Genomic DNA, 27,419 nt, shown 5'->3' on the forward strand with positions numbered 1-27,419 from the left:
AGGCTTTGCCTGTGATTGGGTGCAGCGATGGGGAGAAGGAAGATGGGGCAGCTCCAGCGACAGCTTGCCTGGTGGGAGATGCTCCCAAAGACCCTTTATTTCCTGCAGAAATCTCTCACTGTGTTTAACAACCTTTGTGGTTTTCATCTTGAGTATTTCATCAAGGCCTGGCTTTGGGGTTGGCTGGGGTTTATTTCTCCTTTGGGGAATGAAACCTTCGGAGATGCTCTTGTCTCGGCAGCCTGTTGTTAATTGCTCGATGTAGAAACGCTTCACCTTCCCTCAGCACTTAACCACAGCGAACAGGCTGTTGAGTTGATGCAGGTTGTACAGAACATAACTCCCCCTCCCTCCCTCAGTGTCACTGAATGGGAAACCAACCTCGTTAGCACAAAACCCTTAAGGAATCCTTGCTCTGGAGCGCACCAAGGAGTTCTTTAACCACTGCCGTTTCAAAATGGGATTTCCAGCTCGGAATGCCCACGTTGTGTGGTCGCATCACCCCCTGGACCGGTGTTAGCGCTCTTCACGTTGCTTCTTATGAGACCTTCGATCAAAGATGGCTCGTGCGAGGCTGTTAAGTCGTATATGGCTCAGAAGGCATTGAATTGCAGCCCCAGCTCACAGGCTTCTATGGAGCAGCTCTGCCACGCCACTGAACAAACCAGGTTACAGTGGGAGTGAGGGGAGAGCAGGTAGAAATGGAGGTGGGGATTCTCCCCTTTGCCAGTGATTTCTGAGTGGTCCCAAGCTAACGATGGGTGGTTTTGCGGTAATTCGCAGCACAGAACATTGAGGGAAACGCAGATTAAAATGCACACTCTGTGGGTTTGGGAGGAGAAAAATCCCTTCACTTTCTGCGGCGGTGTTAAGAGCGAGTTGGTGGCTTTAGGAGGTGTAAGGTTAGTGGTTAGTGGCTTTAGGAGCTGTAAGATAGCTGGAAAACAAATCAAACTTGGCTGCTTTGTGCTGTGTCGTTAATTAGCTTTTTGCTTACACAATAGTGAGGAGGGCACGTTAACTATTGCACCACCACCACCGCTCAGGAAATGGGAAAGTTGTGCTGCTGAAAGCAGGCGCCCTCAGTAAGTCCCTTTAACCCGGGAATTACACTGGAATTCACTGGGAAGTGGGGCCTTTGAAGAACTTTACTGAGAAAGGAGAAGGAAAATGCAGCAGCTGGGTGAAAACCAGCTTCTTTCTGTGCTTCTCCCCACGGTGTGCACGCTTGCTGTCTGGTCACGCTGCCTCGGCTGCGTAATTCATCCACGTTTGCAGGCAGAAAACTGGCATACAGGGATCTGACAGCTCGCCCTTAGCATGAGTGCAGTGGAAAGGTTCCTGGTGTTAACGTGTCAGTCGTGGATGTCCCCTTGAAAAGAAAAGAAATCTGGTTCAAGGGATGCTTTTTGGAGGGCTGTGATTTAGTGAAATGCAAAAGGGTCCTTTAGCCGGAGCGAAAGTCACGTCCTCGAGCACAGGAATCCCTATAGAACATTGGAACTCCTAAATAACATGCGCCATCGTGGTCTTTACAAGTAAATAATAGCCTGGTCTATTGTAGTGCGCTCCAGTGCATGGTATATATCACCCAAACTTTTACACTCAACCTCTAACCGAGTGCAGTGAAAAAGAAGCTTCCCCCCCTTCCCCGGGCAAAGCCAGGGATGCTTTAGAAAGAACCAATTTAATGGAGAAAAGCTTTAGTGCATTTATGTGCTTTTCAGGCTTTTCAGTCAAACCATGGAAGATCGAGGCAAGAGTTATGGGCCGCAGCTGTGTTCCTCCATTGAGCTCCTGTATAGGACATCAGCTGAGCCGATTAAGGAGTGGTGACCACAGCTCCATCCCCTGATTCGCTCTGAAAGGCGCTTGATTGAGGAGCATCGCCTTGCAACCATGTTTTCCCATTCACTTGCAGTGGGCGGCTTAGATTTGATTAAGAAATACTGGCCCAGAATGGCATTCTGCCCCTCTCTCTCATGCTGCTGAAAGGGCTCTGAAGACAATTGGAGGGTTTGAACTCTCCATGCAAGAAGAGCCCTTGCAGCCTGGCGAGGTGGGTGTGCGGGTGAAGGGCTAAGGAGCTTTTAGGCAGGAATCCTAACAGGAGCGTCCTGGGAAGGGCAGTCAGCGCTGGTTTGTGTTTCCGCACTGCTGCAGCTTTGTTCCCTGCTTTCCTGAAGGGATCCGTGTCTCGAAGCCTGACTTCATTGCAATCACTTGGTGACAAACGTGCTTTCCTCCTCCTCAAAGCGCGAAGCCGTGGTTTATATCCAATCCTTTCTTTTGGTGTGATGGGACCCGTTCAGCCTCTTGCCTGGTGCTGCAGTTAACTCTACCCACTAATTTCAGATAGTTTAGACTTTCACATTATGCTGTATATTAAATGTGTTCCAGCTGAATAACAAGTGCCTTGTGTATTAAGGAAATGATAGAGATTTGTGGCTGGCTTCTAGCTTGAACATTATCTGCATAAATCCAGCACTGGAGTGCATCGGAAGAAATACCATTTAGGCTGAACTTCAGCAATCACAGTCGGGGGGAAGACTTCCCTACCCTGCAGGTTTGTGTAGCTCAGGGCAACGAGGTGCTAATGTCTCCTTTGACTAATTGGGCTTCACATTTGCGTTCACTGTGGGGTTTTAATGGTTCAGGGGGGTTCTGGGTGGAGGGAGAGATCTAAGGATTGATTTGAACAGATTGTGTGTCTGTTTGTGTGTGTGTATCTATAGATGTGTTGTGGGAACGGGACAACCCGATGTGATTTTGGATGCTGAGGGGTTTTCCAGTCATTAAGCAGCAGGGGAAAAGGCTGTGTTCTAATGCAGGGATTGCGGCTGGCTGAGGCTGTTCCAGAGGGCTAAAGGTGAATTAAACACAAGTGGATTGTGTGTTACTGAAAGAGCAAACCCCATCCGCTCATGGAGCAGTGCTTGGGAACCCATGGAGATCGGCTGCTTGTAGCTGTCAGGGTCCAACTAAAGCATCTCATTCCAGCCCCACGCTGATGCCCGCAGCTCTTCCATCCAGGGACCTTCATCCATAGGGACAGACTGGTTTCACTGGAGGAGGAGGAGGACATCAGGAGGGTGACTCTTTGCTTAGGGGCTGCTTTCCACGTTGTTGGTGTGGAGTGAAACCGTTTGCCGATGGCATGGAAATGTCGGTGTCCTGTTTGGGGTATTTGGTATTTAATGTAGAAGGAAGCCGTGCTTAAAAGCATGTTGGTTGGTGTGACAGGAGGGCTTCGCTGCCCGTCCCTGCAGAATCCGTTGTGTCTTCTGCAGCTGGAGAAACGTGATGGGGACACAAGTGCCACGCTGGGTACAAAGGAGCAGGTTGGTCTCGAGAGCTGTTTCTCTCTGAGGAGAACAAAGAGGGGTTTTATGTGCTTAAAACCCCACACAAACGTGGAAAACGTGTTTCAGTGTTAAGGACAAGTGTTCTAGGCTTAGCGTAGTATTAATTATTCCCCCAAAAATCAATGTAAAACTCTGCTCTTCCTGTAGAAAACAGAAGTTAAATCAGCAAACTGTTTATTCACTGGAGTTGTGAGAAAGAGCCGTTAGCTTGGATTTAATGATGTTTAATCATTCCTTCAAAAATACAAAGGAGCTACTAAAAGCTGTTCAGCTGAGCTTTAAGGAACTAATAGCTGTAGCTCAGATTCAGAAGTGATTTCGGTCCAGAGGTAAGTCTATAATCCTCCCAGTCATGAGTTAATCTGTTCTCAGGCTAAGACTAGAAGCAAATCTGTTTAACTAAGAATAGTTAATTCACCTGAATGGGAGCAAGGATGAAGATCCTGCTCACGAGAGTTTATGTGGGGGAAATGGAATATTCCTGACAGAGCATGGAAATAGCGAGTGCTTGCCAAAGGTGGCCTGAAGAATCCTGCGTTGTAATACGCACCACTCTTTTCCTCAGCTTGGACACTATGGAAATGACTGATGCAGGGAATGAGGACGAACACATCCTGTTTATTATCCAGTGGGAAGGGTTTAGGAACAGCTTGTTGAGGCACAGGATGGAAATCAAATCAAAAGAGGTGCAAATCCACCTCTCCCTCTTTCCTTCCCTTGCCTTGTTGCCATTTCGTCTCAAGACAAATTGATGTGATGAACTCTAACCTCCCAGCATCTGTTACTTTAATAAATTACCCGAGTGTAGAATGGGGCCCGGGTTGGTCTCCAGTTCTTAAAGGAGATTAACAAGCCGGTATGTGCCGTGTGCCCGTCTCCTACCTCGTTCTGTTCCCTTGGCGTGTTGTGGGGAGGACAAAGGCGCTGCTCCGCTATCCCCTGTAATTTATAGGAAAGGATTTCAGCCAGAACAGGATTCATAATATCCAAATTAGGAATAATTCCATCAGGAATGGGGAGGGGGGGGAAAGGTGCATTTAAGAAAGTGAAATCGTTCCTTAGGTACCAGAGACTAGAAGAGCAAACCTTTCGCATCAGTTGGGCTGGATGCAGGGAGGGCTGAGATTGAATATACTCTTGTTGTGTTTGTTAATGCCACTTTAGGTCTCCTTTTGCACACCTGGGATGAGGAGGATTTGCTGTATAGGTTTGTTTTCCAAGCACAGAACAGGGCCATCAGCTGAGCAGAGAAGAGGATGTGTAAATCTCTGTCTAATTCCTTGTTGACAAGAGAACAGAGCAGACCTTGGTAGAGCGCCGTGGTCCAAGCAAAGGCTGGGTCAGGTCGTTTGCTGCTTCTAGAGCCAAGGATGTGGCAGTGCTCATGGGTGCTACACAGATAAATACTATGGAGCATCTTGGGCTGATGCCTGGGGTTTGTTGGCAGAGCAAGTCCTTGCTGCATTTGGCTACACTGGTCACTGTGGGTTACTCCATTTACCAGTTAACAGCATGCATTAAAACCCATAGAGAATTTTCTAGCTGCTGCTCTGTTTCACTCCTCAAAGACCTAATAGTAGTTGATTGGCAAGAGAAGGAAAAGGAAATGATGGAGAGCTGTGTCAAAACCCCTCGTTATTTCTGGCTCCTTGTAATCTCTGCTCCTCAAACGTATCGGAGGCACCTTTCCTGCTTCAAACATTGCAAAATGTGGCTGTGAATACTGTACTTATATTTAATGCTATTTGCCTATTCATTATGGCTGTGAAGATAATAAGGCACAGCCTGCTGGGGTTGTCTCGTTCTTTATTGCCTCAGTAGATGGCACTGACATGTTCGTTTGACTGATTGCTTTATGTGTTGGATCATCTGTGATGTTGGTTTAGATTAGTTAATAGTCTGTCTTAAGATTTTGCCAAGATGAATATGAATTAAAACGGGGGAGGAAGAACAGGAGAGGACTCCCCATAACTTACCAAGTGTTCACTCTCTGGTATGATCCGTCTTTGTGTCGATCACAAAGAGATCCTCGAGGAGGCTCTTACGCTGCCACTGAATCCTGGGGCTCTTCAGCTGATCCGTGCTGCAGCCACCCGTGGGGATGTGAGCAGCAGCAGGAGGCTTCTTTGACGCGTTGGAGCTCCAAAACTTCACCCCGTCCCCCTGCAATGGGTTTGGGTTATTGTAACTGCAGCTTACTTGTTTTATTATAAGCACATTTGGTTTATTATAACTGTCTTTTGATAACAGAAGCGATTGGGGTTTGTGAGCGATGTGAGGGATGCAGCAAGGTACCATCGGTCAGAACGCACCCAGTTCTGACTGTGCTAACGAAGCTCTTTGCCAGCAGTGGGAAGTTCTGTTTAACCTGGTGGTGTTCATGTGAAGGCAGGTGGGAAGGGAGTGGGATTTTCCCTATCAAAGGTTGAGAGTGTGGGTTTGAGTGTTTTTAACATCTCTGAGCTGCTGGTGTGAACCTCGACTCGGAGCGTGTGGGTTATGTGACTGGTGGTGAGAAATCTGATAGACACTGAATGGGAAAAATAATGTTTGAGGAGTCTGGTCAAAAGAATAATGCTTTCTGCATCCCCCAAAATGGGGCTTTTTGGCTGCATTGTAGTAGGCCATGGTAATAATAAGGTAAGGAAAGTGGGGGCACCAGAGAATGCCTGTTTCTCTCTTCTCTTCCTGCTTTGTTTAGCCACGTTGAACCAGAGCATGGCTCGTTGTTAATTATTCCTAGGGTGCCTTGTTCACGTCTGCCCAGGTCCTGACCCATGAGTACGTGAGCGTGTCCTTGGCCATTTGAACACTCTCACTAAGCCTGAATGCAAACCGAGCTGGGCAGTGCTGAGTGAGAAAGCAAGCAAAAAGAACTCAGTTTTGGTGCGAATCCCTGCAGTTTTGGGGGGTGGGGCCTAAAACCTGGATTTCCCAATAGTGAAAATGGATGTAGAGCTCTTGGCTTGGAGTCAGTGCCCCTGATTTTGCATCCATGACAGCTCTGTCACTGTGTGCTCGAGCAGAGAGGTTCTTCAGGAGCAAACACACAGGAGACTCTAAAACGCTTTGGTGTGTCCCAGCCTGCGGTTGTCACAAGTAAGGAAATAGTTGGATGGGGATTCATGGATTCTATCAAGCTGGTTGCTTGACTCATAAAATGAAATGATTGCTTTATATGGGGCAGTTACCATCCACTTTCAGACTGTCCTAATGCAAACCAGCTTTTTCCTGCTTGATTCTGACAATTCAGATTGCCTGTATTTGCTCCAGGCTTCTCCGGCTGTAAGTACCTTTGGAATTCCTGCACTGGCTCTTTCCCTTTTGGACTGGTGCACCAGCACTAGGCTATCCTGTGGATTGGTTACATGCACAGTGAGTTCCCCTTTTATATGGTGTATCCATGTTGAGTTTCCCAGCTTATTAACGCTTCCAAAAGCCAAAACCAAAAGCTGGGAAGCTTCTGAAAAGAAAGGAGAGGGAGAATTTTATGTACTGCCATAAATGAGGAAACATTAACTTCTGGAAAGCCGTGAACTAAGAAGTATATAGCATTTTAATAATGCTTTTTAACATCCAGGGCTGTTACGTTGTGACTTCCCACATTCCCAGGGACTTGCAGGACGTGCATCTTTCTGTTTGCTTGGTGTATGGTGACCCTAAGGAATAAATAGGATTGGTTGGATTGCACATGGAAAAGCTGCTCTTGAAGCTGAAGGTGAAAACTGAGATAGGTGGGGGCTCCACCTGGGCCTTCAGTCACTTGGTTTTATTCATCTCTTGCACTTAGATGAGAAACGGGGAGTTTGGCTTAATAAGAATATTCATGTTTCATCTTTAACGTGCCTCTAAAACGTCCAAGTTTAAACTTGGACATCTGGAGAACGTGGATGGCAGCACAAATCACCTCCTGGCTGGTTCCTGAGGGGGGCTGTATGGAAGAGCTTTGTGAGCCGAAGGATTTCCCCTTCTCTTTGCCCTTCCATGCTTATCTTCAAACCATAAACTGCCAGCTCCATCCCTCATGACTGCTGAACTGGCTCTTGTTGTAAGAGGATCTTCATCAGGAAGGAATGTGGATAGAAGACAGATGCACATTTGCAACTCTTTGTTGGCCTGTATGAAGTCTGAGTTACTGCTCTTGGAGGATGCCAAGGCTTTTGGTGTAGTCATAAATTGATTCTAGTCCATAAATGTATTTGAACCAAACTAAAGGAGTTTGGTGGGGTTTGGTTGGAGTTTGCCAGCAAGCCTCTGGTAAAGAGAGTGTGTATCTGCAGGGAGGTGTAGCGTAGCTAAGCTTTCCCTTCCTGGTGTGTTATGGAATTGGGATGTTAACATCTCTGGTTTGGTAGGTTTGGGGCATTTACATCTCTAAATGGAAGGCAAACACTTGTCTTGTCTCAGCTACCCCCCTAAATCCATGTGAGCAGAACTTCATAGGGAGGATGCTCAATCCCTGTGGGTGGGTTGGTGTTAGGGACAAATTGGAGCCCTTTGAAGCCTTGTTGGCTTTGCTGTGGAGTGTGACGTGTTGGGAGCTAATTGTACTCAGCACACCACAGTGCCTGTGCCCTTCCTTGTACTGTAAAATGAGCTGCGGACCAGTATCCACTAACTTCAGCATCCCAAGACGATGCCGAGAGCAAAGTCCTGCAGAAGTCATGTCCTCTCCCACCAAGGACGCCAGATTTTCTTCATCCTCGTGCTTTGTGGTTTCTGAGGGTTTTGGGCTTGGTTGGGGGGTTTCTTTTTGCAATAATTGGATCTTTCTTTGCAAACTGATTCCTGAGATTCCAGCCTTGAGCCTAGAGCACATCTTTACAGCACGCTGCGAGCTCCCAGAAACAGCATCACATTGACATAGTTATAATTAACTTAAAGGAGTTAATAAACCAGAACTCGCTGTGGAAGTTGGCAGGGAAGTCACATTTTCGTCAAGCTCCCTTGTGATTATAGCTTGGGAGCTGGAACAGCAGAAGGGGGTGGGAGGATGTCCTCCGGTGCCTGTATGGAATGGCTGGAACCAGTGGAAGTCCTGTGAGCTTGCTGTGATTCCCATAGGACACCAGCCAGCTCCCAGGGGAGATGCTGTGGAATTCAGGATGCTTTGGATCAAGGTGGGAGGTTTGTGTGTGTTGGGATGAGGAGGGTGATGCTGGCCGGGAGGGAGATGGGAGCAGCGACTGCTGCTGCTGTCATAGCTCCTGTCTCCTGTCTTGTCATATGTCTTTTACACTGTGGTTAATTCATGGATTCACGGGAGCTGTTTAATTCATTGCTTTGCTGCCTCTTCAATGAAACACCGAATCCTGACTCATCTCTGACTCTTCCTCCTGTGTCTTCCCTTCTTTTTTTCCCCTTTGTCAGCTGTGTTAACTTGCCTGTAACTGACTTGATGGAATGTCAGCCTGGATAGGAGGAATCCAGCAACTGGAGGGTAGGAAGCTGACAATTTCCAAGGAAATATGCTTTCAGAATAATTGAAAAAGTCTTCAGGGCTCTCGTTACCCTTTGGAGATGCAATTTGAAAGTCTGAAAGGGTTTGAACCAGAGGAGTGAAGGGAGAAACCCATTCCTGCCCAGGCAAGCTGATGGCTCTTAGGAGAAAGAGAAGCAGAAAGAGCTTCTTGCATGTTTTCCTGGCTGTTTTCCTTGCTCCATGGTCCAGAACTACTCGAGTTCTGGACCATGCAGTGGCTCTGTAAGGATACAGGGTACCTGCTGAGGTGATGCGCTGGTGGAACTCATTCCTTCATGCAGCAATTCCTCTTCTCTAATGGAGTTATCAATGACGAGAGGTTTCGTGTTTGACAAAGCCCTATTGCCAGTGGCTTGGAGAGGCAAATGCTGCGTGGACACAGAGGTTTGCTGCGTGGACACAGAGGGCTCTCGCTGGCAGAGGAGCACCAAGGTCTTGAGCAGGAACTTTTTGTTCCCATCTTCCGCACAGCTCCGAATCCGTGTTTTCATTAGGCAGCTGGTTGAGGAATTGGTTCCTCACAAGTGGGTGGGTTAAATAATCAGAGGAATACAGTTCTTGAGTGGTTATCTGTGATTTTTAGCTGTCGAGTCTCTCCGATATCTCTTTATCTGCTTTTTGGAGTCTTTGCAGCAGGGTAGTCATCCTCCACCGCTGCTCCTAAATGGGGAGAGAGGGGAAGGTGTTTGGCTTTTTGCATCCAGGATTTTTAAACCTATTTGCTCCAGTGCAGTAGGTTTCTGTGGGGATAGAGAGCAAGAATATCGAAGGGTGGGTTTTTTTCCAACAGTGTTTTAAAACAAAAGGTGAAGGAAGATAAAAGGCAGCCATGCTCTAATGTGGCACCCATTGCCCTTGGCCTGGTGAGGTGTTTCCCTTTTGCCACCCCCGGGAGGGGGCTGAAGGTGTGAATGAAAGAACCATTCAGGCTGAGCCTCCCTCCTGGCCTTAGAGATGATTTCCAGGCTGCAGCTTACAGGAGTTTGGGTCAGCACCAAAGCTGCCTTCTTGTTCTGGAATCAGCTCTTGGACAAATGAAAGCCACTTCCAGTGTCCTCAGCTGAACATCCAGCACCCTTCCTGATCCCTGAACTTCCCTCTTTGCTTCATGCACATTTACTTAGGAAAAGAAAGTAGCGAGTGTCGACAGATCCGTGCAGATGTCTTTAATCAGCTCCAAAATGTGTAAGAATGGCACAAAGAAGCATAATAAAGTCATGTGTTTTATTTTAACACTCTTGCAGGGTCAAGAGCCAAATTGTTTCGGCTGCGTTTGGTTCTTGAAGCTGTTACAGGATCTTGCCATAAGTTTTTCCATGATTACGAGCCATGCAAGAACAGAAAGTAGGGTTTGACCCAGTGTTTAAATACTGTGATTTGCAAGGTGAGAGCTTTTCAAATTGTCTCTAAACCATTGCTGGCTAAACCCGTGTCCTTAGTTTGCTTTTATTTCCTATTACTTTACAGCAGTTTTAACCCATCTTTAGTTGTATTGCAGTGCAGCTTCAAGCTGCTTCTCCATGCAGAGCAGTTAAGTTGTTCCTCCTGCCCTCTTTTCCTTCCCCCATCCCTTATCTGGGAAAGGAAAGTGCTAAGTATGTGAGAAAGGAGAAGTTTATTGCTTAAAATGAGATCTACCCTGGTGGAAAAAAAGAAGTGTAAACCCACGAAAGAAACCTGGAATACTGGAATTGCAAAGAGAAGATTCAGTTTGTTTGCTTCCAGACAAATGTAAGGTGTTAATTCTCCATCCTTAAACTCTCTTGTTGTTCATGGCTTCTCACAGCAACCACGTTTTTGTGTTCAACCAAGTTGTGTTCACTCCTTGCAGGATCTTGAATAGCTCCAGCCAGGGTTTGTTTCCCTTTTGCCTGTTTACAGGTTCTGACTCATCTTTGGGCTTTCCTTCCATTGTAGCATTGTCGTTTCTCCTGGCAGGGAGTTCTCTTTATTCTCGCTGCTAGGTTGGGGCAAGCTGTTTGTTTACCTATGGAAAAGAGAGGAACAGATTTGGTTCTTCATCATGTCTTCCCGTGATGTGTTCAGTGTTTGCAGCAGGATGGCAGGGCTGACCCTGAGGCACCCCAGCTGCCTTTAGTACCCGCCGTGTGGGAGAGCCAGTTTTACTGATGGTTGAGTGATGCAGATGCTCCACAGCCAACCCTGCTGATGCCAAACAGGTTTCCTCTTGTCTGAGGAAGCTGAAAAGAGCTATCACTGAAGCGGTTTGGGTTAAATAAATGCTGTTTCTCACCTGGGTGTATATGGTATTGAGGCCTAGATTTGCAAGGGAAGTATCCATAATCCATAGATACCTGAAGAGAAACAGGTGGGGAACATCACAGGCAGCATCAAAGATGCTTTTGTGCTGAGAATTACCAAATTAAGGTGTAACAAAGCTGCTTTGTTAACCCACCAACGCTCTTAAGATCTCTTTTCCTCTTCAAACAGGAAATCTTGCTGGCCCACACAGGAAAAGCAAAAGCAGTTGGCAAAAGGCTTGTGATTTATATAGTGCCAGCCTACTTCATTGTTAAACATGATTCTTTAATGCAATGGATCTGGTGTGTGATTGATTTCCTCGTAGCCTGTTACCCACCTGAAACCAGTAACGTAGCAGCATTGGAACCTGAAGCTGAATTCAGTGCGCTCGGAACGTGCGGTGTCCTGAGCCCTTGCAGGGCTGGTGGGTGACCTCCCTTGGCAGGGATTCCATCAGCCTCTAGGAAATGGTTCTTTCAGAGGCCCAGTTTTTGTTCCGCAGCACAAATCTCAGCTCTCCTGGTGAGACTCAAGGGTTAAATTCCCAACCCTGTCGCATATGGCAGTGAGCAGAATCACAGATGTTGATGATACAACATAATTAGTATTCTTTTATGTAAATGAAGGCTGTCAATGTTACCATAGTGTCTATACTCTTTCAAGCTGGAATCTACGCTACTTGGTCTCACCACGGCTAGACGGGATTATGCCATAATTTTCCATCAAGACCTGGACACAAAAATAAAGGAGAAAGAGGAGAGAAAAGAGCTCGGGGAGAAAGGTGAGAGGGAGGTGGGAAGGGACGGTTCCAATTTGGAGACCAAATCGGCCCTTTGTTTAGTGTGGGGTTTCCAAAAGCGCCTTTCCAGGCCTGAGGATTTGGGAGGGGATGGTCTCGGCCCAAAGGAGAGGTGCAGAGCTGCTTGAACCGTTCCAGCTAACCAGCGGAAAGGGTTATTTCGACACTGCTCATCCCTCCATGGAGAGGAATGCTGAAGTGGCCACTTGTGCTCTAATCTGAAGTCGAGAAGAGTTAAAGAACAGAAGAGCTTTGATTTTTCCTGAACAGATTCCATCTTTAGCAGCAATGTCACTGGAAGAAGATAGGAATTAAAGTAAACCTGCATGATTTGAAGGCCACTAAGGATAGGTTTGCTTGGCCTGGTCAGATAGAGGCAGCTGCTCCATAGCTGTCTCTGGGGAAGCCACAGCCTCCGTTGCGTTAAACTTTGCTCCTTGTAGAGTGATTCCTTTTAACTACGTAATCCATGTGCCGGCTCTGACGCTCTCTGTGACATCTGTAACCACTTTGTGCCTGTTCTCGCTGTCTCTCCTGTCAGTGCTCCGTGTTGCGTTCAAGCTGTAGGTGTGTGAGTTAATTTAGTCTTTCTTGGGTTATTACAACAGATACAGGTTTGCAATCAGTTCTGCCTTTTCCTACCTCTCTTTCCCCCGCAGTTCTTTGTTGCAGTTCACACTTAACAACTATTCATTACTTCCTTTCTATTGTTTGATACTGGATATTTCAGGACAGCTTTTTTGCCTCCTTTCCCCCCACCCCGTCTCCTCCCCTCCTGCTTTCACCAAGTCAGTGATCGCAGGAGGTGCAACATTTGCGCTCCGTCTTTTTGAACTCCACATCTTCTCTCTGCCATATGCTGGGTCATCCGCTACAAAAGGCTGATGGTGAAGAGGCTGCACGTGACCAGCAGGTTTATAGATGATGGGGAAATGAAAGCAGAAAGATGAAATTCCACAGGGCCCCTTCCATTGGGGTTCCTCCGTGCGCTCCGGCTTCGACTTCCAGAGCATTCCGGTGTCTGGAGTAAGAGCGTTCTCCGCAGTAGCTCTTGCGCCAAGGGGATTAATCCTGTTCCAGAGCAGCCCTGCCAGCGCTCTCAGTTTGTTTCTGTGCATCACACGAATATCCTCTCTCTAGGGCTTTGAAGCTGCGCTGCCTTACAATGAAGACTTAAGTAGTAATTAAATTCCCGAAGATCCGCCAAGACTCCTCCGGCTGCGATGGGGATGTTCCGTGCCCGGGCTGCGGCGGCGCGGGGGGAAGGATGTTTGAACAGGACTCCGTGAGTAGCTGTGCCCTCATCTCTTTCCCTTGGATCAGAGCATTGGAGGGAGCATACAAAGACGCCCCAGTGTCACTTGTGCTCTTTGTACATCTGAGCATCTCCTAGAAAGCGCGTGGGTACAGGACACGGAGTAAAAGCTTTCTGCGCCTTCTAATAGCGCTGCTTTGATTTCTCTTCAGTTACAGTGCAGTAACTCAGTTACCTTCTCTCTGTCTGTGTGCTCCTGGAAGCGTGTACACCTGCAGATGTTCCTTTAGGTTCACTCTAGCCCGTTTCAGTTTTTATTCCCTCCTGATGTTTTTTAAAGGCTGGAACGTTTGGGAGGCTGTGGGGAATGAGAGAATTCCAGGGTAGAACGGAGAGCCTGCAGGCTTGCAAATGCTCTGGTTATGACAATTATCTGGTGTTTTTGTGGCTTCTGCAAGGAGTTAGTAACCTCAGCCCGGTCCTGATGACATGCGTTCCCATTCCAAATTCATTTTGCATGTATCAGTTTCAAGAGGGCAGCTAAAGATCAAGCGTGTGTGTGGACTGAATTAATCTTTTTCTCCTTGGAAGCGAGCCATTCAGGTTGGGTGAGGCGTGCTGGCAGCTGGCTGGGCTGTCCCTCGTAGGCTGATAGACAGTTGTATGCTGTAGACCTTGTCAATCCAGTCTCTTTGGCTGGTACTGAAAACTGCCCACGGAAATAATGGAGTTGCTTGAGGGAAAACTGAGGTTGAGACTGACAAGATTCAACATCTGTGTTTTTATAGGTCTTTACAGCCAGCACGAAAGAGATGGTTTTAAACGTGTGCCGTGGCTCTAAGCCCCTTTTCTCTCTGTCTTTTTGCCTTCCAAGGTCAAAGCAGCGAAGACTTCCGTAAGACATGGATAGATGCAAACATGTTGGGCGGCTACGACTCGCCCAGGACCACTCCATCCTGAACCCCCAGAAGTGGCACTGCGTGGACTGCCAGACCACGGAGTCCATCTGGGCCTGCCTGAAGTGCTCCCACGTGGCCTGCGGGAGGTACATCGAGGAGCATGCACTTAAACACTTTGAAGAAACCAGGCACCCCTTGGCCATGGAAGTGAATGACCTGTACGTCTTTTGTTACCTTTGTGAAGATTATGTCTTGAATGATAACCCGGAGGGTGATTTGAAACTGCTGAGAAGTTCCCTGTCAGCGATTAAAAGCCAAAAGCATGACCCATCCACAAGAAGCGGCAGGACGCTGCGGTCGATGGCTTTGGGGGAGGACGTGTGCGGCCATCAGAGGAGCCCTCAGGGACAGTCTCAGATGCTGACAGCCCTCTGGCACAGGCGCCAGTCCTTGCTGGCGAAGGCGCTGCGGACCTGGTTCGAGAAGAGCTCCAGGGGCCAGCGAAAGCTAAGGGAGAAGCAGCAAAGGGAAGAGCTGGAGAAGAAGAAGGAGGCGGCGAGGCAGCGGCGGCGGGAGATGAAGAGGCAGCTCCTGGAGGAGCTGGCGAACGCCCCTCCCAGGAAGAGCGCGAGGCTCTTGTCTCACGTGCGCAGGGAGAGCTTGATTCCAAGGAAATTCAGGGAGGTGGCGACCGCTTCCCCTACCTCAAGGCAGATGCAGAGCAGCAGGTTGAAGCAGTTCTATTCCATCCGGCGCAAGCCGCTCATGACCCCCGGGGTGACGGGTCTGAGGAACCTGGGGAACACGTGCTACATGAATTCCATCCTGCAAGTGCTGAGTCACCTCCAGAAGTTCAGAGAATGTTTTCTGACGCTCGATCTCTGTGAAACGGAAGAGCTCTTGGCTAAAACTGTGAATGGCAAGTCCAGGATGCCTGGCAGGTTGGCAAACGGGGCTGCTGCTAACGAGGCGGGGAAGACTGACAAAGTGGGATCATATGGCACGCAGAGCTTGCCAGCTGGCTTAAATGGTGGCTCCTCCATAAGCAGGAGTTTGGAACTGATACAGCCCAAGGAGCCGAGCTCAAAGCACATCTCCCTGTGTCACGAACTGCACACCCTCTTCAGAGTGATGTGGTCTGGCAAGTGGGCGCTCGTGTCCCCCTTTGCCATGCTGCACTCTGTGTGGAGCCTGATCCCGGCGTTCCGAGGGTACGATCAGCAGGACGCTCAGGAATTTCTCTGCGAGCTCTTGGACAAAGTGCAGCAGGAGCTGGAGTCGGAAGGAACGAAGCGCAGGATCCTCATCCCTTTCTCGCAGAGGAAGCTCACCAAGCAGGTCCTGAAGGTGGTGAACACCATTTTTCATGGGCAGTTGCTTAGTCAGGTATGAACCTGCTTTTGCACAGGCATCCGTTCGAGCCCTTCATCCAAGCTCTGTTTCCTCAGGAGCCCCCAGATACACGAGAGGAGCTGCTATGCAGGTTGTCAGCGTTCTCCAGCCTTGCCACGGGTCTTGTAAGCTCAGTTGACTTGAGCCACTTTGGAGTGAAATGTGCCCAAGTACAGAAGCCTTCAGTTTTCAGTTTTTCCTGTGCTTTTTCAATGTCTTTGTAATTTGGGTTTGCCTCTCCTGGTTTTGTTTCCATGTCTGGGACGAACATGATGGAGCACAGAGAGGGCTTGTGACAAATAAGCTCCCTCTGACAATTTGGGGGTTTCTGCAGGCATATGAAAGTCATCTCGAGACCCGGAACACGCTTAACATATGTTTCTGTAGGAGATGAAAGTGCCTGTCGAGCTGCTTGGTCTCTTATTCCTGTGCCTTTCCCTTGTCTGAAACATATTGCTCCCTAACAGACCCACAGTGCCTTTTGAAAGCTCTCCACTACCTTTGCTTTCCAGGAGAAAGGAAACTTGTGCATAACTTGACACTCCAGGGTTTGGGAGATCAGACCACGTGTGCACGTTCTCATCACTGTTTCTCTCATCCTTCTCAGTGCTAGCGAGCATCCCCTTCATTGAGCTTACTCACGTGGTAAAGATTAAAAGGTGCATTTCTCAAGTCAAAGCTCTTGGCTTTCAGGGCAGGGCTGCTTGAAGTCCTGGTTCATTTGAGTCATCTCTGCAGTGTGTGAGCTTCTTGTGGACCTCTAAGCTCAGTGTTCTTCGTTCGCTTGGCTCTGGATGGTGGGGTGTTGGGGCTGATGTAGGTTCAGCGATAGGTCTCTTAACAATGTGAAGATACAAATCAGTGTAATTGATCTGCACCTACGATACACTATCAGTAACTTGCCAGGCTATTTGTTCTGCTTGTGTATGTGCACTGTTTCATTTCAAACCCCTCTACGCACAGGATTCCGTCCCTATCTTCTAGCTACAAATCCATCATCAAGTTGCTTCAGTGCAAGGTTGGAAGCTGGTTTCTGGTGGATGATTCTCACAGTACCACAGGGTCTGACCAGATCTGCTCTCTGGTTTCATAGAACCAGAGAATAGTTCAGGTTGGAAAGGACCTTAAGATCATCCAGTTCCAACCCCCCTGCCATGGGCAGGGACACCTCACACTAAACCATGGCACCCAAGGCTCTGTCCAACCTGGTCTTGAACACTGCCAGGGATGGAGCATTCACAGCCTCCCTGGGCAACCCATTCCAGTGCCTCAGCACCCTCACAGGAAAGAATTTCCTCCTTAGATCCAATCTAAACTTCCCCTGTTTAAGTTTGAACCCATCACCCCTTGTCCTGTCACTGCAGTCCCTAATGAAGAGTCCCTCCCCAGCATCCCTATAGCCCCCCTTCAGATACTGGAAGGCTGCTATGAGGTCTCCACTCAGCCTTCTCTTCTCCAGGCTGTTTGTTTTGTTGCTTCCTCGAGTTCTCACTTTCTGCCTCTGAGTTTAATAGGAAACTTTTCTGCTCTTCTTATTTATAATCCTCTTGGGATGAGATGAGAAAACGAATGCATCTGAAATGTGGCCTTTCATGCTCTGTTCAGGAAAGATTCTATATAGTTAGCAGATAAAGCATTAAAGGAATTGCACACTTTGAGATATGTAAGGAAGGCAGAGAAACTATGGAAGGATGATGGCGTGCTAAATGCTAACATGTACTTTTTGTAGTAGGAAACAGATCCAAGGTGCTTGTTACCAGCTGTAAATCAGTGTTATACCTGTAACAGTGTTCATCTGAGGAAGTAAAGCCCATAAACATGAACGTTGGCTCTGTCTGGGGGGGGATTGAGAAAGTAGTTTGAATGATTTGCTCAAGATTAGCTTTCAGAGTGGAAAGAAGTCATGTTTCTCTTGACTCACAGATCATCCTGCCTGTGAAACTGCAAGGCCTTTGGGGCATAAACCTGCTCCTTAGATGTGACTGTAACTGCCAGGCTGCAGGTGTACACGCACATAACTCCGTTTGTGTCATCCCCAGGTCACCTGCATAACATGCAACTACAAATCCAACACTGTGGAGCCCTTCTGGGATCTTTCCCTGGAATTCCCCGAGCGCTATCACTCCATGGAGAAGGGGATTGTCCCTGTTCACCAGGCAGAGTGCATGCTGACAGAGATGTTGGCCAAGTTCACCGAGACCGAGGCGCTGGAAGGGAGGATATACGCGTGCGACCAGTGCAACAGTAAGTGAGCTGCTGATGCTGTCTCTGTACCATCTCTTTTTCCAATTGAGACGTTTCTGATGTGTGTTTGATGTGTCTCAAAACGGGGATCGTCATCTGCATGTATAGGAAAACTGCTCTTCCTTGCTGCTCGTGCTGTTTTGTTTCCTCCTCTTGGTAGCTTCTGCTCCTTTGGGTACCGGTTTGGACCTGATACAACATTTTTCTTGTCTCCACCATTCAGCAGCACAGTTTGCTAAGGTTTTACTATGACCCTGCTCATGCTTTCCCCACTTGCCTTAAGAGGAGAAGGCAACCTCAAGAATTCTTCTGGGGGTAAGAGGGGGCCTGGATTTAGGGGCAGAAGAAGGAACCTTATCCCCTGTGGTTTGCTCATCTCTGCATCGTAGGAAAGCTTTTATAGCAAGTCATCCATATGCAGCTTGCTCTTGATTGAATCCTTTAACCAGAATCACAAATGCAGAGTTCTCAAGGTGTGCTGCTAGGTTCCAGCTTCCAGCTCTCTGTAAGCATTTTGTCAAGAAGCACTGAACTGATGCTATTTGGGCAGTCTCAGGTTAATGTAATACCTGTTAGATGGATGCACATGTTTTGCTGCGCTCAGCTAGAAGATGACTTCTCTCTTCCTGTAGCAAATCTGAGTGTAAGGTCATTATATGCCTGAGAATAATTTTAGCTGTGTTATAACCATGCAGCTCAGCTACTCTGAGAAGCTGCATTTGAAATATTTTTTCATGCAGGTATTTATGGCAAATATTCATCCCTGTGGGAGGAAAATGCCAATACCTTGACTTGCATTGCAACTAAGCAGCTGAAGCAGCAAATATTTGTAGAGATCTGTTCTCTGTCCACTCACAAATCTGTTACCAAACATCTTCACAGAGCATTAGGAAATAACCATTGACGAGATGTTCTTGAAACAAAGCCAAATATGATAGGAGTAGATTCTGGTTCACAGAGTGTTGATGTGGGTGAGTGTGGCTTCGTCTCGGCTCTGTTTTCCTGGATTCTTTGTGGAAGCCCAAATTGTAACCGTTTCTTCAGAGTGAAATGAGGAAGGGAATCTTAACCAGCTGAAAAAAGCCAGGGGAAGGCAACCAGCCTGCACCTAGCTGCCAGAAACTACTGGGGGCACTTGTCAGACATGATGGAGGAGGAGCATCCCATCTGTTGTGAGCTGGTGCAGTGAGGTGCAGAAATCTAATTAACAGGTACCTTTCTTACTGGAAGCTCTGGAAGCCACCTGTCTTCCTCCTGGTACACTCATATGCTCAGTGTCCTGGAAGGAGTAATCCCTGGCAGGAGGAACCTTTTTTTCCCTCCTCTCTTTTGGTTCAGAGGTGGCTCCTGCTCTGTGAAGGAATTCATAGGCGATGTTGACTCCCGCGTCCGTCGTGAGTGCACGTGAGCTGGAAGAAAAGAGTTCACAACGTGCTTGTTTCCCCTTCTGAAAGCGAATTCCACCCCAACAATCTTTGCCTCGGTGTTTTTCATTCTGTTTGGTAGGCAAACGGCGAAAGTCTTCTCCTAAACCCCTTGTTCTGAGTGAAGCTAAAAAGCAGTTACTGATCTACAGACTACCTCAGGTCCTCCGGCTGCACCTTAAACGATTCAGGTGAGTGGGGCACACTGCGTGGTGTCAGGCAGGAGACTTGACTTTGGGAGAGATGTGATTCGTGTGGGCTCATCACCCCTCCCTTTCTGGTAAATGCATTTTAACCCAAACCAGAGAGGTGATTCCCTCTCAGTACATCTCACATTACAATCAGTAGCCTGTTTGTAGCGTGTTTAGTGCTATGCACATAATGTAATGTTTTATACATGTTAATGCTGATTCCCTTGCATTGTACTCGACAGCAGTTGTCTGAGTTTGGAGGCAACTTGAAAGAGTGGCTGTGAGATGGATGAGCTGAGTGAAAGATTTGTTGAAGCTGGAAGCCTGCGCTAGTTAAATGCCAACATTATGGATGTAGCCATTGAGTAAAGCACAGCAGCCCAAGCTCAAAATACTGTGAGCAGTTTCTGAAGCTCAGGCCAGGCATTTGAGGCAGGAGGGGGGGGGTTAAATTCCAACTGAGCATTTCAGCCCCTGTCTTGCTGTCACGGGAGTTTGGCTTGCTTTGTGCTTGGCCGTTGCAAATCTCCGCAGTACCCTAACGATAACGAACGGGCATCGGTGTCAGAATGAGCTCGGTGCAGGAGATTGTTAGAGTGGAAACAGAAGGAAAGAATTACACACCGCCTACTTGACCCAAGCACAGAAAGCTCTTCAGAGCTGTCGAGCAGCAGCTGCTTTTGTGTGCACCAGAGGCGAGAAGCGGGAGCCGGAGTCTTTGATTCGTGCCCTTGTGTTTGCAGGTGGTCTGAACGTAATCACCGCGAGAAGATTGGGGTCCATGTCCTCTTTGACCAGGTATTAAACATGGAACCTTACTGCTGCAGGGACTCTCTCTCCTCTCTTGACAAAGAGACCTTTGTCTATGACCTCTCCGCTGTGGTGATGCATCACGGGAAAGGGTTTGGCTCAGGACACTACACAGCATATTGCTACAACACAGAGGGAGGTGCGTGTGCCTTGTTACGGGGGAAACAGATTCAAGAACCTCGTGTTTTGTTCCACAGACGTAGTGCGTTGTAAAGCTTTCTGATGGAAGTTGGTTGGAATCAATTTCCCAGCGTTTGGTACTTTGTTTCCCAGAATGGCTTCCCGGGAGCATGTTTTCTGGGCTTTTGCCTAAAGCCACAGATTGCCGTTCTTTGCTTCGCAGCCCTTCGGGATGCCTTTTATTGCTTGCTGTTAACAGCATGAATGCTTCATTTTCTCATGCAGCGTAACTCCGTGGAGCTGCTCCAGCTGGGTGTCTTTTCTCAGTATCCTTGGGATGATGAGATAAACAGAAAGTGTTTTGAAGCTGGACAGGAACCATTCATGAGTAACATCCGCAGGGGTTTTGTGCCTTTCCAGCAGTCTCTCTCTGCAGCTGGATCAGTGTTGATTCTGCCTTCGGACTTGGGCAGAAAGAGCTACAAATTGCCTCTCTCCAGGGAATTTTTCTTTTCCTAATGGAGCTCTTGGGCTATAATATACAGTTGGTTAAATTACAGTTTGGTATTTCTGAACTCTGTTAATGGCACAGAAACAATCCAAATGTTTTCCAGATCAGGAGCTCCTTTCCAAAGCATCCGTAGAGGAAACGATAGAGATGCCTTTTCTCCTCCGCTGCCCTTTTTCTCTGTGGATGTTTCCTCTGAACCGTTCCAAAATGCATGCAGAAGGAGTTAACGCCTCCCTTACTAATACCGTCTTTCTCACTTTGATTCCTAGGGTTTTGGGTCCACTGCAATGACTCCAAACTGAATGTATGTAGTGTGGAGGAGGTGTGCAAAACCCAGGCCTACATTCTGTTTTACACTCAAAGAACAGTGCAGGACAAAGCGAGAATCTCAGAAAAACAACTCCAAGCTCAGGTGCCATCCAGACACAGTGATAATAAGGACAGAAGATTGACATTCCCATGATGGGGAGCTCCGTGACTCAACCAACAGCCTCCGTTTCCTTTACAGCCATTGGCGTTCACGTCTTTCCTCTTTGTAGGAAGAAAGGCTCACTGCGGGAAGGGGATCAGCTCTTGACATTGGCCACCCAGGGTCTGGAAAAGCCTGTCGAGCTGTGCCGTTCTGACACGTAAGGTTGCAGTCAGGATCTTGTTTAGAAAGCATCTCGTCGTTCAGTATGCTCCCAGAATGAAATGGGAAGGTTTGATGCTGTGTATCCCTCATCTCAAAAAGGATGTGGGTAAGGCGTGTAAGAGCTGAGCACAACCAGGATACTGAAGCATTCAGCTGGCTTCAGAAACCTTCACTACCTGGTAATGGTGATAAAACTGCAGAAGGAGCAGGTACAGTCCCCTCCCCTTCAGTCGCTGTTCACATTGCCAAGGTTTGAAACGCAGATCACCCAGGTATGTGTTGGGACAGTTGTTGGATAGATGGAGTTGACGGCCCTCAGAGCTGTTCTTGCTAGAGAAATGTTAAATGTTCTTCAACCAGGGATAATACTGCCCCGGGGCCTCAGCAGTCTCTGGGATACCAAGTTCTTTGCCATCCGTTGAGGGCAAACCCATGGTGGGCAAGCTTTGCCAGCAGCTCCTCTCCTCTGTTTCTGGGGCTGTGTGCACCCTCGGTGGTTTGTTCTCCGGGCTGAACTGAACCGGCAGCTAAATTCACAAGGAATGTGATTTAAAAACAGTTCTGCTCTGGAAAAAAAAAAAAAAAAAAGTCTGTTTAAAACACAAAACTCGGTCCTAAACCAGGAATGTAGCAGTGTGTCAAATCTGTTTACAGTGGCAGCAAAAACAAAGCCTGTGCTGCAGGCTTCTGCTGGCATAGCTTGGTCGTCAGGATGACAGAGGAGCCTGAGCCCTGGCTGTGACAGCAGAAGCGGGTGGCATGGAGGCATCTTACACTGGCAAAGTAGCACTTTCATACAAGCGTGGCGTGTTTTCCTTAGGGGAACAGGGTGGTGGTGAGACCACAGCAGTGAGAGGCTGCTCCTATTGCTCCTCTAAGGGGAATGGCCACGGATTGCAGTTGTCACACAAAGGAGGCTGTGCAGAGCTCAGCCTGCGCCGTCTTTGTTTCTGCTGGGCCATAAAGGGAAGGAATGTACTTCAATGTCAAATTCCACGTCGGGTTTGAAAGGCAACGAAAACGTCTGTATGTGTGGTCGTCTTGGGTCTGGAATTCTGTGGGAAGCACAGGGCCTTAGCTGACTATTGACAGTCACTTCTCAGCCTACAGTTGCGCCTCAGGTGTGGTTTTCTAAGTTGGGGTTTGGCGGTTCACATGTCATGTTCAAATCTGAACCCTCTAAGGAGGCACGATGTCTGTCAGTCTTCATGGTCTGGGGAGGGTTTAAAGGTGAAATAACCTCAAAAATGAGCTGCTTAAAAACCAGTTCCATTTTCAGGTAGAGAAGTTATAAAAGTGTTTCTCTTCCTCCCTCTTTTTCTGCTCTTATCCGTATTTATCCATCACACACACACCCTGACAACCTCATGCTGGTGGTGGAAGGGGGAAGAGGTAAGTCTCCCAAACGCTGTTCCTCCATTTCCACTGCCACTACTGGGACTGTTCTGTCCTGTGGGCGCATTGGTCTGTGCTGCTGTGGCTGCTGTTCCTCGCTGCAGCCGTGCAGGTGAACACAGCGAGCAGAGCACAGTGTGGTGCTAGGTCTCTGTCCTTGAGGTTCCCCATTTCCCGTGTGTCTGAGCAACGTGCTGCTTTTTGAGGCACCAAAACCTGTCTTTTTTTGGCAATTCGGTCTCGTTTTGACATCATGGGCTCGAATTCTGTTGGAAACAAGACAGTTTTAAGCCAGTTCCCATAGGACTCTGTCAGAAGTTGTAGTTCTGGTTCTGTAGATGTAGCAGCGTCTGGAGGGATTTCAGTGAATGTCTTTGTAGCCTTGTATTTACTCAGTAGGGAATTTACTGCCAGTGAATAAAATGCAAGAGGCTAAATTGCGACCCAGTAGCAGTTAATTGTGGCTGCTGACTGCAGGGGAGGCTGAGTTGGCTTCAGCGCAGGTAGGAGTTGACATTCCTGGAAGCATCAGGATCTTGGGATTATCAGACACATGATGGGTTCTTTTCTAGAGCTCTGGGAACGCTATGTGTCAAAAAGAGAATTCAAGGGAAAAGTAGTGCTTAAAATTGCCTTTTTCATCTTAGAGGTGGAAAGGAAAACTGGTATTTTTCCCATGTATCGATCCTTCCAGGCCTGTCCGCTCTTAAATACGAGGATTATATTCTCCTAAGTGGCAGTCACAGTTTAGTGTGGCTACCAAATGCACGTTCCCTCTGAGTCCCTCAGTCCTGTGGGTGTCAAACTCAACAGGAAAGCAAACCTTAGTGCAGCATCCATTGATCCTGCAGGGAGCTGAGGCTCTCTGCTGTGGTGCTCATCTTTTGACTGAGTGTTTGGCGTTAAGAGTTGAATTCAGTTGTCACACGAGGCGAGGGGGAGGCACATTTGGTAGCGTGTGCTGGTGACACCTTTTGACATGAGTGGCCTCTCCATGTGTCATCAGCTCGGTTGCGCTGAGATGCAGGGATACTGCAGTCAGAAAGTGATTGCCCTGATAGGGAAGGAATGAATTTATACTTCAAAGGATCTAAACTTGCTTTTTCCAACACTGTGAGGTTTCTGTAATATTCAGCTTTTATTTGGAAGCGAGAGCGTATAGCATGTTTTATGCTGTTTGGTTTATATTTGTCTACTGCAGGCTTCTTTATATAAGCATAGCCCAGTGCTCCCTCCGTGGTGGACACTGTTTTATAGTGTCCTGCTTGCCAGAAATTCGGATTGGAAGTTACCTCTCTACATCAGTAAGATGAAGGTGCTGTATCATTAGCCTGTAAAGCAAACTTTGTCCCTCCTGTAATGGTATGGCTTCAAATCCTGGTAATAGATTGATGTCTATTAGAATAACTCCAGGCTTAGGCTCTGCTCTTGCAAATACACAGGCAGGTGACATGGCTTGACTGGAGTCAGTGGTTGCAACATGAGTTCCAAGCTGAGTGTCTGCAGCACAAAACCCTTGCTTTTGGTACAACTGGGAGCAGAATTGGTTTCTCTGTGCACTGGGATTTCCCATACTGGGGTTCCAGTCCTGTAGCAAGGAGTCATTTGCCTTGAGGGATGCTCGGAGCACATGTGAAGGTGCAGGAAGCCTTTGAATGCTGGCAGATGGACTCGGGAGGAGCAGCCGTTGGGGCAGAACTGTTCCCAGCATATCCCTATTGCATCCAACTTGTGAGTCAATTGGCATTCCTTAATGTTATGTTTTTAGGAATGAAGACTTAATGTTTCCATGGCCAGGCGTGATACAGCATCTGCTGTCGCTGATGGAAACCACTTTATCTTAACTGACTTTATTCTGCTAGCAAGTCAGTTACAGAGATTGGCCTTTCTGTTACCCTTCATGGCCACGTTAAACTATGCACACTGCAAAACCAGTTCCTCTGCAAAGCACTGAAAATACCCTCGTTTCCCTCCCACCTCCTTAGTTCTGACCAGAACAATTCTATGGTCTGGCTTTGACATTGTTAATGTGAGGCAGCAAATGGAGAACTACATAAAGGAGAGACAGGGAGATGAGTTTTCCCTGCCAGTACAGATGGGTGAACTAATTTTGTATGATTCCTTAGACTTGGTGCCTTGGATCCAATAACGTTTTGCATGGGACAGAAACCTTGGGAAATAAGTCAGGAATTCCCCCCTCTGAAGCAGCAGACAGGCTTGTGTGCTTTTACAAGTCCTCAGCAGCACTGACAAGCTCAGAAAGAAGGATTTGAGTGCGACATGTCTGAACTCTGTGTATTTGTACCCCTTCAAATAACAGCTTATGCAAAAGTGGATTAGAGTTGGCTTTTTAGATAAGAGTTCCCATCGTCCTGGCAGTGTTTGCACAGGTTTCCCCTTAGCAGCCTGGCAAATGTTTCCACACGTGAGTAGAACCGTGCTGTGGTTATGCCTGTGTAAGTTTAACATGCAATAACTATAGGTGTGTATGGTGACCAAGTGTCCCTTCTTCGAGGTGAACAGCAAAATCCAAGCTCTGAACACTGCCTTTGTGTGTGCATCTAATCCCTCCAGCAGGTTTCAGATCGGACAGGGAGGACTTAGGTTAAGAATTTATTGCCTCTGGGAATACAAAACCTCAATTTAGTGGGGTTTTTGGTGTCTATTACATTAATATTGATACCTGGCTACTGCAGATAGGGGATATGAAGCATTCTAGCAAGCTTCTAAGTTTATGTACCCATGTGTTTCAGTGATCAAAAGCTACATACATCAGTTACCTGTGCCAAACAATGATCATTTCCTTTTGGGCTGCTCCTGTTGTGTGCCCTTTTGCCCAGTCCACGTAGTGATTGGGCTGCGTAGCTCCACACCTCCGATGAGGAATGGCATCTTCATAGTGAGTGTCCTCTTCACCTTACGTGTATTAAATGATGTTAGTCGGCCAGGCCCTTAAAGCTATTTCTTACTGCCTGCTTTATCAGATGTGTAAACTGCAGTAATTTATCACTGGCAACCCAGAGCCCAGAGTAAGAGAGATTGGGCTCTGTTTTCCTCCCTGCTTAATGTGAGCTTTGGTTAAGCGGTTACAAACATCAAGCCACAGCCCTCTATACATCGATCAAACAGCTTACAGGAAAGGAACAAGTGAATGAGTTCGTTTTCAGTGAAACTTGTGTTTTGCAGGTCTGCCTTTCCATAAGAGAAGCTTAAACACAGCTTAGAAACTTCAGGCAGCTGCTCCAAGGCAAGAGCTGCCTGCGTGAGTGCAGTGGGCTTGGGCAGGGGGCTGTGGGACTGCTTTGTTGACTGGAGGAAGGGCAGAACTGAAGCTAATCGTCAGCACTTTCAGACAGTCAATCCTGCTCCAAGTTAAGGTTGCTGGAAGGGGGCTGTTGGCAGAGGATGAGGTTTCCCTCAGTGCGAAATCCCCTTGGGAAAGCTGCACCTCTTCCAAGAGCTGGGGCTCAGGTGGGTTTCCTGGTGTTTTCAGTGGCTTCAAGTCAGAGCAGCCTCTAGTTTGAGTTTCTGTTCCTCCCATCCCTATTGACTTAAGCTGATGTGTGCCGTGCTGTGCTCGTGAACCAGACCTGGCTTCAAGGACACTTCCAGGCAGCAACAAGGGACAAGAGAATCCGATTAGCTCCTGAATGTGGCTGGCCATCCGTCCAGCTGCCTCAGAGCGCGGGGCACGCGCGCTGCTCCTTCAGTTCGTAATTCATTGTGCTCCTAATCGTGGCTTCAGCTGCTTTTAGTTCAGTCGAGGGTTTGTTAAGACCACAGCCAGTAAGTCCCCTGTGGCAGCTTCATGTACTTAACTGCAGGGACTGCCCCCAGCCTGACCCCCAGCCTCGGGAGATTAGTGTGTTCCCAATCAAAACAGAGATTAACTATAAAGTGACTCCGTGTTCTAATTAATCTCCTTTTCCTGCAGAAACTCCTTCTGTGTAACTTGGATTATCCCTACTTCAAAGGAACTTCCATTTCTTTACAGGATAGTCAAAAACCTGCTTTGAAAACAGCGTTTTTAGGAGTCTGTATGTGGGGAGCGGAGCGAGGTTCCCCCCCTGGGGCAAGCGAGGGGCAGTTCTGTCACTAAACATGAATGTCTTATCCTAAAACCCATGTGGGACTGTGCAAAGAACCTGCAGCCACATGGCAATCATGCTGCCATCCTGCTCAGGGCTGGGAAGTCCCTGTGCTCGACAAACAGCATCCTCAAGGAGCTGTCATGTAACGTAGCCAAATCACAGCCACGGCTCCCACATGGTGCTTCTGCTGTTGCCCAACGGCAAGTTTTAGGCTCAGCCCAGGGCACTAAAATGCTATGCAACACCAAATGGCTTCTCCTTCCCACTTGCAGTCATCATTCCCTAAAGCATCCCAGCGTTATCTCATCCAGACATCACCCAGGAAACATTTGGGCCTCGTCACAGGTTTGGTTTTCCCTTTGGATAAGCAGCCGGTGGGGCTCGTGGCCACCCCAGGCCTGGACTCCCTTCCTTTGTCTTTGGGGTGTGGAATATAAATCATGTTTTTATGATTTTTTTGTAAATCTTTACACTTTTTACACCTTGTTTTTTGTAAGCTGAAGTTTTCTTATTAAAAACGACACAAAACCAGAACTCCCAGCGGG

At 47.8% G+C, this 27,419-nt stretch overlaps 1 protein-coding gene across 2 annotated transcripts; it reads left to right on the forward strand.

Moving 5' to 3' along the window:
- Positions 1–12,956: 12,956 nt before the first annotated feature.
- Positions 12,957–21,957, forward strand: USP49 (ubiquitin specific peptidase 49). 2 transcript variants are annotated; one of them, XM_057423566.1, is made up of 6 exons: positions 12,957–13,193; positions 14,038–15,448; positions 17,494–17,698; positions 19,205–19,313; positions 20,057–20,111; positions 21,024–21,195. In XM_057423566.1, exons 2-6 carry the CDS (start codon positions 14,066–14,068, stop codon positions 21,054–21,056), a joined length of 1,785 nt encoding a protein of 594 aa, XP_057279549.1. In that variant the 5' UTR covers positions 12,957–13,193; positions 14,038–14,065; the 3' UTR covers positions 21,057–21,195. The 2 variants fall into 2 exon arrangements, with proteins under 2 accessions (XP_057279549.1, XP_057279548.1); XM_057423565.1 differs by having other exon boundaries at positions 12,959–13,193; positions 20,057–20,262; positions 21,024–21,957.
- The last annotated feature ends 5,462 nt before the right edge of the window (positions 21,958–27,419 follow it).

The sequence above is a fragment of the Pezoporus wallicus genome, unplaced genomic scaffold (assembly GCF_028554395.1).
Source record: "Pezoporus wallicus isolate ANWC-B61680 ecotype Strahan unplaced genomic scaffold, APGP_CSIRO_Pwel_v1 contig_13071, whole genome shotgun sequence".
Classification (NCBI taxonomy): Eukaryota; Metazoa; Chordata; class Aves; order Psittaciformes; family Psittacidae; genus Pezoporus; species Pezoporus wallicus.

Coding starts and splice junctions, on each gene's coding strand:
- USP49 (XM_057423565.1), top strand. CDS start 14,066: ATGGATAGATGCAAACATGTTGGGCGGCTACGACTCGCCCAGGACCAC. Junction 15,449..17,493: donor ATGGGCAGTTGCTTAGTCAG/GTATGAACCTGC, acceptor TGTCATCCCCAG/GTCACCTGCATAACATGCAA. Junction 20,263..21,023: donor TTGCTACAACACAGAGGGAG/GTGCGTGTGCCT, acceptor TTTGATTCCTAG/GGTTTTGGGTCCACTGCAAT.